This window comes from Rhinoderma darwinii, chromosome 3 (assembly GCF_050947455.1).
Source record: "Rhinoderma darwinii isolate aRhiDar2 chromosome 3, aRhiDar2.hap1, whole genome shotgun sequence".
NCBI lineage: Eukaryota > Metazoa > Chordata > Amphibia > Anura > Rhinodermatidae > Rhinoderma > Rhinoderma darwinii.
The window spans coordinates 47,244,932-47,257,180 of record NC_134689.1 but is presented as its reverse complement, the minus strand read 5'-3'; the positions used below and the strand labels follow the sequence as shown (position 1 = coordinate 47,257,180).

At 40.3% G+C, this 12,249-nt stretch overlaps 1 protein-coding gene across 2 annotated transcripts in view; it reads left to right on the top strand.

The window, feature by feature from the left end:
* The window catches only part of SEC24A (SEC24 homolog A, COPII component), a 129,931-nt gene that overhangs the window by 95,645 nt on the left and 22,037 nt on the right, over nt 1-12,249 (top strand). For both annotated transcript variants that reach the window (XM_075856331.1, XM_075856330.1), the window contains exons 14-20: nt 191-314; nt 417-575; nt 3,818-3,991; nt 5,925-6,035; nt 6,419-6,594; nt 8,621-8,758; nt 10,602-10,706. In XM_075856331.1, coding sequence (XP_075712446.1) covers nt 191-314; nt 417-575; nt 3,818-3,991; nt 5,925-6,035; nt 6,419-6,594; nt 8,621-8,758; nt 10,602-10,706 — 987 coding nt within the window. The remainder of the gene's footprint in view (nt 1-190; nt 315-416; nt 576-3,817; nt 3,992-5,924; nt 6,036-6,418; nt 6,595-8,620; nt 8,759-10,601; nt 10,707-12,249) is intronic.

Below are 12,249 nucleotides of genomic sequence, written 5' to 3'. Positions count from 1 at the left end.
CAAGTATTCCAAGTAAACAAGGCTTTAGTAAACCTACCAAGATAAGCTTTAGCCCTTACATTCTAATCACGGCAAGCATTTATATTTATTACGTCCTTAGGAGTGAAAGGGTTAATAGCCAGTATTTCTGAATTGATAGGTCTCCCTAGCCTTGCATACACTGAATATGCCATTACTCTTTATTTTACAGGAGATTCATAATTTGACACCAGCAACTGACTTTTACAAGAAGCTTGCTTTGGACTGTTCAGGACAGCAAGTAGCCGTTGATTTGTTTCTTCTAAGCGGCCGATACTCAGATTTGGCTTCCTTGGGTATGGTACCAGGCACCAATTTCTCTTTTAAGATTTAGCATCTAAATCTCCTGAATTTTCGATATGTTAAGATCCCTGCTTAGGTTTCGTTATTTGTTTCAGGTTGCATTTCCAGATATTCAGCCGGTAGTGTTTATTATTATCGTGCTTACCATCACCTGCATAATCCAGTACAAGTGGAGAAACTGCAGAAAGAATTAAAGCGATACCTTACCCGGAAGATTGGTTTTGAGGCTGTTATGAGGATAAGGTGCACCAAAGGTCTGTATTAAATCCTAATCATATTGATCAATTTAGCTGCCGTTAAGCAGAAATTGTGCGATTGTATGTAATGGCTGTTCAAGGCTATGGTTTTTAACCCCTTAGTGACCAGCCCATTTTAGGCCCTAATGACCAATCTATTTTATTCGTTTTTCTATAGTCGCATTCAAAGAGCTATAACTTTTTAATTTTTCGTCTACATAGCTGTATGAGGACTTGTTTTTTGCGGGATTAGTTGTGCTTTTTAATAGCACCATTTTTTGGTACATATAATTTTTATATTAACTTTTATTAACCTTTTTTGGGGGGATTATAAAAAAAAAACTTAAATTCCGCCATTGTTCTATGCGTTTTTAAATTGACGCCGTTCACTGTGCGACGTAAATAACATGTTACCTTTATTCTATGGGTCGGTACGATTACGGCGATACCACATATGTAGAGTTTTTTTATGTTTTACGACTTTTGCACAATAAAAACACTTTTGAACTAAAATTATTTGCTTTTGCATCGTCTCTTTCCAAGAGCCGTAATTTTTTTATTTTTCCATCAATGTAGTGATTTTTTGGGCTTGTTTTCTGCGGGACAAGACGTAGTTTTGAATGGTACTGTTTTGGGGTGCATGGGACTTATTGATTCATTTTTATTATGACTTTTTTGGGGGGCAATGGAAAAAAATTGCAATTTCGCCATGGTTTTTTGCGTTTTTTTTTACGGTGTTCACTTTGCGGTTTAAATTACATATTAACTTTATTAATGGAGTCATTATGGTCGCGGCGATACCAGATATGTGTACTTTTTTTTTTTTTTTTACAATTTTACTAAATAAAACCACTTTTTATGGGAAAAAAATGGTTTTATTTATTTTTTTACTGTACTTTTTATTAATAATCTTTATTTCACTTTGATGACTTTTATTTTATTAGTCCCACTAGGGGACTTTACTGTGCGATATTCCGATCGCTGCTATAATGCTCTGGTATACTTCGTATACCAGAGCATTATTGCCTGTCAGTGTAAATCTGACAGGCAATCTGTTAGGACGTGCCTCCGGCGCGTCCTAACAGGCATATGTCCAAGGCAGACCTGGGGGCTTTTATCAGGCCCCCGGCTGCCATGACACCCCATCGGAGACCCGCGATTGCATTCGCGGGCCGCCGATGGGTGACAGAGGGAGCGCACTCCCTCTGTAAACAAAGTTAAATGCCGCGGTCGCTATTGACGGCGGCATTTAACGGGTTAAACGGCCGCGATCGAAGTAAACTTCGATCGCGGGCGTTGGAGCAGGAGCTCAGCTGTCATCAGACAGCAGAGCCCCGGCTCCTGCCTGCACGGGAGACACATGCAGGACTTAGACTAGGCTGACGTGAAAAGGCGTCAGCCTAGCCTAAAGCCCATTAGTGACCGACGTAAAAAGGCGTATTAGTGGTCACTAAGGGGTTAATAAGTAGTGTTTGGTTTTTTTTTGTTTTTTGTTTTTTTACCTATTTAACACTTGAGTTGAGCTTTATTATAAATGCTTACCAAATCTTCCCCTTCCTACTTTTCGGTTCTTTGTACATTTCTTTCTGCCTTCTCTGTGTTTATGATATGGTTTGGTACGAGGTGACTCATTATTAACAATGAAAATTTGTTTCTTTTGGTTTTAACAATCATCAGACCTACTTTAAAAAATATTTATTGGATGCTTGCAATTAAAGTAAACCTCCAACCAAAAATTAAACCGTATGTCGGCCTTTAAACACCGGTTTAGATTCATCTAAATAGAAAGTTGAGTAATTCAATAATGTAATAATGAATACATTGCATTACTTATCTTGTACTGATCCTAAGTTACAGTCGGAATTGTGACTTTAGCTGTGGACTATTAATAAATACAGACTGGTCATGAGCAGAGATTTCAATGTCCTGCAGAATTTTGAATGCTGCTCTGAACTGTAATACAGGGTGCAACTGAAAATAAGTAATTCGGAAATTATTCAACTATTTTTCCAGATTAAAGGTAAGCTGTATAGTGGTATCCAAAGGTGGACATATGCTTTAGCTGTATGCAATCTCTTTAGTAATCTGTCATTTTTATTCCAGACCAAGGATTTAGCTTTTTGACATTTGCTACCAGCAATGTTAGCTCTCATGGGTCTCATTCTCATAGATGACAGACGATCCCCACAATCATTCTTAGACTAGGTTCACAACATGTTATTTATTTATTTTTCCTTTTGTCTGGGCAGAATTCATGTTAAAACAGAACACAAAAACGATGAAGGCTCCTTTTTTCTCTTCTGTGGAATACAGTTTTTTTTTTTTTTTTTTTTTTTTTTTTTGTACAATCGAAATCCAAGGCAGCGGGATGCAACAGGACAGGCATCCTGCTGCAGCATAAAGTAGTGCCAGAGACCCTAATTCCAACACTGCATTACTTGTCCAATGATCAGTAGTTTTTATAAAAATTACTTTTTCCCATGTAGCCCATATTCATGAACTGCGACTAGTCCCACCCACCTGCTGATTGACAACTTTCTCCCAATACTGTGCATATGGAGAGTGCTGCCTGTCAGCAGCGGGTGAGCGGGTATAGCAGCAGCTCACAAATATAGTTACCTTTTTTTCGAGCCTTAAAAAAACCATATAAAAATAAAAATAAACATTCGCTAACAACAAGATGCAAAATCGTACGTGTTGTGAACAGAGCCTTACTCATATCAGCCATAGATTGAGAAGTGCCTACCAGACATCTATCCTTGTTTTATCCCTAGGAGAGCAAAGGATCGGGCATGTTCTAATTCAGCATGATGATACTTTCTTCCCCGACAACAGATGTTGGAGTCGGTCAGTTTGCCCCCATAAATATTAGATTGGTAGCAGATCACTTCAAATTATCTCGTGTATGGCCAGCTTTACTTACCTTTCATTAGTGTGGCCATGTTCACACAGCACACATTTGCTGTAAGCAAATGCCTTTATTTTTATTTTTTATTTTTTTACACTCTGATTTCTGCCGCAGATTGTTCAGCTAATCAATGGAAATATATGGCATTTCAATTCGGAATACGCAGAAATATTGAACTTTCTGTGGATTTTAAAATCTGCAATCCATTTATTATTCTGCGCAGATATTTTCCGGAGTGTGTAAATAGGGTATAAAATGTTCAATTCACATGCATAGCTAGCACAATGTTAGCGTATTCTGTCAGGATTTAGGTAAGTTTAACTTTTTTTTTTTTTTTTGCACCCTTTTCTAGGCCTTTCAATTCATACGTTTCATGGAAACTTCTTTGTTCGGTCTACGGATCTCCTGTCACTTCCTAATATAAATCCTGATGCTGGGTATGCAGTGCAGATGTCTGTGGAGGAAAATTTGACTGACACACCTGTGGTCTCCTTTCAGTCTGCTCTTTTATATACTTCTAGCAAAGGTAAGTGTTTTGTATATACACAGTCCAGTCACATTATTATGGTTACCAGCTAATATCCAGAGTAACCGCTGTGTCCAGCACGGACAGCAGCTAAACGGGCTGGGAGTGACTCAATAAAGTACTGGTAGGTTGTTAACGGTATCTGGAGCCATGCTGACTGCAGTGCATCCCACATTTGCTAGAGGGTGCGCGGGGGATGATCTATAGAGCGAACAAGACTATCGAAGTGGTCCCACAGAGCTCAATTGGGTTCAAGTCTGGCGAATTAGGGGGCCAGGGAAGTACTTGGAAGTCTTGGTCGTGCTCTTCCAACCACTGTCGGACATTTCTAGCTGTGTGACCTGTAGCATTGTCTTGCTGGAAGTACCCATCTGCCCCAGGGAAGACCAACATCATGTATATGTGGACGTGATGTGCAACGATGGAGTCCTACTCAAATCGGCTCAGAGTGCATTCCACAATGATGAGTGGCCCAAAGAATGCCATGAAAAAATTCCCAAGACCATAATGCTGCCGCCACCAGCTTGTATTCTTCCAGCAATGGTTGCAGGGTGTTTGTTCTCTGATATTTCTCACATGACAAGCCAACAACCGTCAGTTGTCATCGGTAGTCAAATTCTGATACTGCTGTGCAAATTAAAGCCTTTTCTTTCCCGATGCACTTTTGTTAGCAAAGGAGCAGTGACCATCCGTCGAAGGCCCATACGCTGTAGGGTCCACCGCACTGTTTTAGACACACGTCTGGTAGCCCCCTGGTTGATTTTCACGGTGAGCTGCTCCACTGTAGCGTGTCGTTCGGCCCTCGTGCACCTTTGTAGCTGCTGTTCACCTCTCGCATCAATGGCACGTGGTGCTCCACAGTTTCCATGTCTGTTATTCCCAATGCTGCCATTTGTCCACTCACGATACACTTTCACCACGGCAGTACGTGAACAGTTCACAAACTGCGCTGTTTGAGAAATACTGCCCGAAAGAGAATAATTATCCCTTTTTGCAACTCTGATAAATCGCCCCTTTCACCAATGGCAACAACGAGTGATATGTGTTCAAACAGTCTATCGCACACCTTATATACCCACCAAGCCAGCCCACGTCACGTCCCTTACTCCATGGGCTACGCGCTGCCGACGTCGAAAGTTGGAGGTGGCCATAATCATGTGACTCGACTGTGTATTTCTATAGTGTTTGGATTTTTATTGTGCACAGTCATATATGTAATGTTTAATGTTTCATTCTTCTTAAGATTTTTGTGTTGTATTTACAAATTCTATTGAATTTGCTGTTACATTTAATCCTATATTTGAGGTCAGCAGGATAGAAGTCTATGTATTATACCTTGTGCATTTTAATAGGAATGTTAAAACAATATGCTTATGGCTTCACTTTTGCTAGCAATGTGTTCCTTTTCAAATGCAGACATAGGCATAATGCAGGCTATACTGTAACCTGCATTCTGTGAATGGCTTTTAATTTTTTTCGTTTAGTGGCCATTTGTAATTAAATGCTATGGACACCTTTGCATCAATATTTAGTTGTTTTTTTTTTTTAAATTGAATTGCATGTATTTTGTACTGAAAATAGTCAAATTGGGCTTAATATAAAAGTGTGATTTGTTTGACTTCTGCAGCTGGCATGTATGTACACTACATAGCGAGATGCAGAATGCCGTACACTAGCAAATCTGTCTCCTTATTTCATCTGTAATCATGGAAGAAAGCATGTGTAGTGAACAGAAATCTGTGTAAGAGGAAACCTAAAATAAATGGAATTTTGAGAAAATACATTTGGGAGGCGAGCTTGCTGACTTGGATGTAGTATAGTGTCCAGTTAGTCCAATACTAATGAAATTTTGAAGAATCATACTTTTGTTGTGAATTTTGCGGGGTTTCACAACAATTTTTTTTATTTAATTTTTCTCTTTAACTCCCAATAGGAGAGCGACGGATTCGTGTGCACACAATGTGCCTTCCTGTTGTTCCAGCGTTATCGGATGTATATGCCGGAGCTGATGTGCAGGCAGTGATTGGACTGTTGGCAAATATGGGTAGGTATACATAGTCTTATTAATGAAGTGTTTTTGTTCCGACAGGAACCAGTGTTATTGAGATCCTGTATAGTAACTGGCACAGAAAAAAAAAAGAGGGCAGGAAATCTGCTTGCTTAGGTTTTCTAACCTTTGCTTGTCCACAGCAACCAACAATGATTTTTCAGTGTGTTTTTTTTAAGTCATTTAGCTGAACTACTGCATAATTACATGTACATAAAATGTTCTAAAAATAAGTGAGAAAAAAAAGTGAAATCTTAGCATAATTATAGGCCATATGTATCTCTGTTCTTGAACACCTTTGTATACTTGTCATATTATGTTATGGTATAAATGTAGTCATGAAAATCGTGCCATTTTATACTTTTTTGATCATCTTTTAGCTGTTGACCGGTCCATTTCATCGAGCCTGAGTGATGCCCGGGATGCTCTGGTTAATGCTGCAATTGACTCTTTGTCTGCTTACCGGACTTCAGTGCTAACTGTACAACAGCCAGGTCTTCTAGCACCAAACTCGTTGCGTCTATTTCCTATGTTTGTATTGGCTCTTTTGAAACAGGTTAGTTCTTTTGTGTTCGCAATTTGAAGGCGCAAACTAATGAATTCTGAACAATTTTTTGCTTTTTCTCTCTCCATACATGTGTTGGTTATAACCAATTAATTTAGTCTTACTTGGACGTGGATATCTGCTAAACATTCACAAAAGGCGTTTTAATTAGAGATGAGGGAATATATGTCTGCAATTTGCACATGGACGATTCTTCTATTATGGAGCTATATCTGTGTATATAAGACAATGGAGACCGAAGTGTTGGATTATGTATCCAGATTTCTCTTTCCATTGTCTTCTATGCAGCAAATACGACTCCATGATAGAAATTTCTAATTATGTATTCTAAGTAGGGCTGGGCACTTAATCAAAAAATAATCGAAATTCAGCGCAATTAATCAACGCCGTCTTATGAATTTCGGTTTTATAATTTGTTTTCCCGGTTTAAACTGTATCTGCATCTTCAGGACGCAGATACAGTTGAATTCAATGGTAGAGCAGGGGACCTGCACTAACATTTACTATGTATCGCCGGACATGAGGCAGTGACGTCATTTAAGCGTGATTTTGATATAGGTCCTAATTGCCCAGCCCTAATTCTAAGGGAAATTTTATGTGTAAAGGTCTTCTTTGGAAATCTGTATATTAACCGGTTGACAACACATGATGTGCATGCTCGTCATGAGCGGCAGGACGTTGCCGCATCATGATGAGCATACTCGTTGTGCTGATTGCACAGGCACAGCAAGTGTGCCTGTGCCTTCTGGAACCGGGTAACTGCTGTAATACACAGCCGCAGCCCCACTCTAACGGCGGAGATCAAAGAAACCTCTCTCTTCAACCTTTGATAAAGGTAAAAAAAAAAAAAAATCTTTAGTAAAAATCCCCCTATGGTATTAAAACAAAAAAGGTAACTTTAATTAAAAAAAAAGGAATGAAAAGTCCGTAAAAATAACAAATGCACGTTTACATTAAATATAACTTTATTTCAAAGCATAAAATATTATACACATTTGGTATTGTCACGACCGTAACAACTTGCCCAACAAATGTTATTGCGTCATTTATAATCGGTTTATGATGTAAAAATTAAAACTGCAGCGGAGCTGCTTTTTTTTTCTGTGTTATTGGCAAAATAAAAGTTAACAAACAAAATGATAATCCAGATGTACCATAAAACGGCACCTCCATAAAGTACTGCTCAGCTTGCAAAACACACTCATACATCTATGTCAAACAAAAAATAAAATCAAGAAATTGTTCGGTCTTCGAGGCCAAAATTGGTCTTGTCCTTTTAGGGGTAATAATAAGGGCTGAATTTTATGTTAGCAAGTGAACTTTTTTTTTTAGATTTCCAGAGATTTTACATAAGTACTTACCCACCTTATTTGGCAAGGAATGTATATCCTAATTGGTTTCATACTGTCAATCGTTTTCAAAGGGGGAGAGAAAATTGATGGCCTATCCTCATGATAACCCATCAATATCTATACGATGGGGGTGCAACTCTCGGCACCGCCACCGATTAGCTGTTTTAAACGGGCCGCGCCCCTCATGCGTGAGCTGCTTCTCCTTTGTTCCTGTTACTGCTCAATACTGTAAAATACTTACACACTTGTAGCGGCGGTTCACAGTATTACAGCCTTCTAAGTGACTATAATTCTGTGAGCCTCCGCTACAAGTGTGTTAGCGTTTGACAGTATTGAGCAGTGTGAGCGATGCATGGGAAGCGGTGCTTGTATGAATCCCGCAGCCCTTCAAAACAGCTGTGCTGAGAGTCGGACCCCCTCCGATCAGATATTGGTGGCCTCTCCTGAGAATAGGCCATCAATTTTCTCTCTCCAGAAGACCCCTTTTACTTGTCTAAGTAATTGTGAAGTCATTAAGTTTTGATGCTCACTATGAAAAAAAGTTACATTTTTAAATGTACCTACAGCAAATTCTCAAAGCTTTTACAAGTTACAATGGACTTTTTTTTTTATGTTTACAGGTTACAGTATGAGATTTACCAACCTGTTCTTCTTTCCTCCTACAGAAAGCTTTCCAAACTGGGACAAATGCAAGTTTGGATGAGAGAATATACTCCATGTGTCAGATCAAGAATCAGCCACTGGTGTACCTGATGCTTATGACACATCCTAACCTGTACAGAATAGACAATCTATCAGATGAGGTGTGACTTTAAATGTAATGAGTTCTAAGGGAAATGCATGGAGATAAGCATTCTGTCTGGTCATGGGTCTGACGTTTGATTTCCAGCCCTATTATTATAGCCGTCCAGAGATTCTGACTCTCTCTTTTTTTTTTTTTTTTTTTTTTTTTTTTAAAGCACCTTTTTGAGCAATATCTATTTAGAGTTTTGTGTAAGTCATTCAGCTACTAGCTGCTGAGTGCAATTACAGTCTGTGATAATGACCATTGACTAATCAGTATGCATCAGAATAAAGTGTAAATCCAATTTGCATGCTTTTTTTGGGTAATCTGATCGGAAGCAGGATCTCTCAAAATATGTATTCGATCTGCATACATGTTAAATATGGGTTGACCGTACGCTCGCTAGTTCGACAGCGATATCTCCCCACATCCCAATACACATGCACACTTGGTTTCCTCCTCATCTGTCGAACAAATGTCTGCCGAATATCTATTACACATTAGATGGTTAGCCGGTCTTTCTGATATCGGCAAGTTCAGCCGATGTTGGTCTAATGAGTATGGCCACTCTCACCCTACTTGGAGCAATCCTGCTTGTGGTTTTATTATGTGTCAATAATATATTGGATTTATACTTCTTTCAGATATGGTGTCAAACTGTGTCTCCCCTTTATATTTCTAATGCAGATTTATGTAGTGAATGAAATGGATTGTTGTATCAAATTTTGCAAAGAAAACTGAGAATGCGTTTTACCATGGGCTACATTAGAACTTTCATATACAGGAATTTGACAAAATAATTTTGTGCATTTGCCCCTGGTGTGTGTTTCACTTGAGACTACACCTGCAAGTGGCTATAGATGTTAACATGTCCCTACGTACACAATACCAGTATTGGCAGTCTTTTATACAAACGACACAATCACTTAAAGCAGATCTGTCAGAACAAGGGAATAACGGAAGCAACTGTTCCGTTGCACGACTGACACCACTGGCGGCCGACTGATTCCAATGACTTAGGTGGGTTCTGTCGGCATGCTGCGCTATTGTCTCTAGTAATCTCGGCCGGATCTGCAACAGAGGCCATTAACCGAGCCTCAAATGCAGATGTGAATGAGGTTTAAACTGTAAAATCTCCCAAACTACAGAACATTGCTGACTAAGTGACAGACCGCTGAAATCCTATCTGACAGATCCGCTTCAGGGATTAAGCTTTCTTCACATCTCGTCTGAGTCTTCCTAAGTCCGGCAGTATTGCCCGACGTATACCTCTGAGAAAAGTGTCTGACCTATATGCCACTGTATAGGCACAGAGTGGCATATATCGCCCATGGGCGATACTAAACATATACCAACCAGACAGAGGCCAAAAATACACTATTGGCCTCAATCAGGCGAATGGAGTAATATGGATGTTAAATATATGGCTCAAATGTGATGTGGACAGAGCCTTCCAGCGTCCAACATCTTTATACTTCTTTCACCCCCGTTACACTACCTTTTACACTTACGTTCTTCACTGAAGAGTAGGCTATTAGCTATTCAAATACTTTCAAACTTGCTGACACCTGTTTTTTTTTTACCTGTGTTCAGAAGCTTTTAGTAACCTACTAATCTATAAATACTGCATGTTTACTTACTGACAATCACTTAGATATATTTTACATTTTATTTAAACATCGTTCAGTCTGTTGATTCTTTTGCCCATTACTGATGTAGCATGGTTTGAGTCACCATGACTCCTGACCGTTCTGTTGAGGCCCTCTTGTATGTAATCCATGGATCTCTTGCAGCATATTTATTGTGAAAGTGTATACATTTTTCTCGTTCATTCGCAGTATAACATTCTTATTCTCATGCAGGGAGCTCTTAACGTCAATGACAAAACAATACCTCAGCCACCTATTCTGCAATTGTCTGTAGAGAAGCTGAGCAGAGATGGAGCCTACCTAATGGATGCTGGCACGGTATGTATGTAGGACCGAGAAACAAAAAACATTGCTTGGCAACCGCTGCAGTTCTACCAACTGTATGTGGTCAATCTGTTATGATTCATTAGACCAGCACTTTTCTTGGTTGTTACATTGGGGGATGCAGAGAGTGGGTATAGGCTGTTGCCACTAGGAGGCTTGTCACTTAAAAAAAAATATAAAAAAAGTGGCTCCTACAGGATATACCCTGCCTACAGAAACTGAGCTATTCAGTCTTCGCTTAGTGTCCGTAGGAGGCAGACACGTCTGCTAATGCAGCAGGGTCTCTATCAAAGATTTTTTTATTTTTCATCAAGCATGAAGATTGCACGCAGGTTTGACACCTGTGTCTTCTTCTTGGGGGGCGCACGGTGTCACATTGCAAATGCACTGATGTCCAACCTGCCTGTGAAGTCAAGTGGGACAAGAGCGTCCGCTCCTCTGCCACCCACCAGCCTAAGGAGCACCTTGAACACTTTTCCCACCAGTATAGGAGTTAACACTGAGGGGGTGCTCCTGCTGGGTACTCATCTGGCAGTTGGAGAAAAAGCGCTTTGAGGATCGTGAGTGCCACGGCTTGTATGTAGTATAGGATCCCTGGTCCTACCGTTCAGTAGTATGTAGTTTGGGGCTCATTTTGCATATAGCATTTATTTATTTCAACATGGCTGACGACATTATGCCATCTGCACCATTTTCAGCTCCATAGTACAATCAGGGAGGCGGGCCTGTCTTCCCTATCCCCTCATGGGGACTTAGCCTTCTTCTCTAATTGGCTTGTCTCATCACATGACACGCAAGAGGTTTTGTCTGAGGGTGAACTGTCTGATTCCGACTCTGTTTCAGCTGGTAAGGGTTCTACCCCCGCCCTCCCCACTTCAATGGAGGTCGTTATTAAAGCTGTCTGTGACACTGATGCTGCACCTTCCCCTTTAACTGTCTCTTTTTCCTTTCTTCAGCCTCAACGTTCCCTAGCGATCTTTCTAGGCCATTCGGAACTTAAAGAGATCGTCTGTAAGGAATCGAATAACTGGACGAGTAGTTTTCGGACTCCATCTGTCAGGATGTTTTCACCCTTTTCAAGTAGGAAATTCTTCCGAATGGTTTAGGTATCTGGAAGTGGATCCTCCCTTTTTCTCATTTAGCCAATGCCAATGCCATTACTATGCCTATGCCGGATTCAACTTTCTTAAAATATCCTCTGGAGCGCTGTGTGGACTCCTTTGCTAAAACCACTTTTGAGGACCCTGGTTATGACTTTTTCACCCAATTTCCGCCTCTGTTTGGGTTAGCAGAGCTATCACCAAATGGGCGCACAAACTCCGTTCTGACATTCTCTCGGTCCCTCCTCAGAAGGACCTCATGGTTCTCTCTCACCTTATCTCTAATGCTTCCAAATATGTGTGTGAGACTGCCCGTCTGGTGGCTCGCCCCCCGGCTTCTTCGGTTGCTAACCACGGGACTAGCTGGCTTAAAGCTTGGTCTGCTGATACGCTACCAGGCGGTCCCTGACTGATCTCCCTTTTGCAAGTTGCCGTCT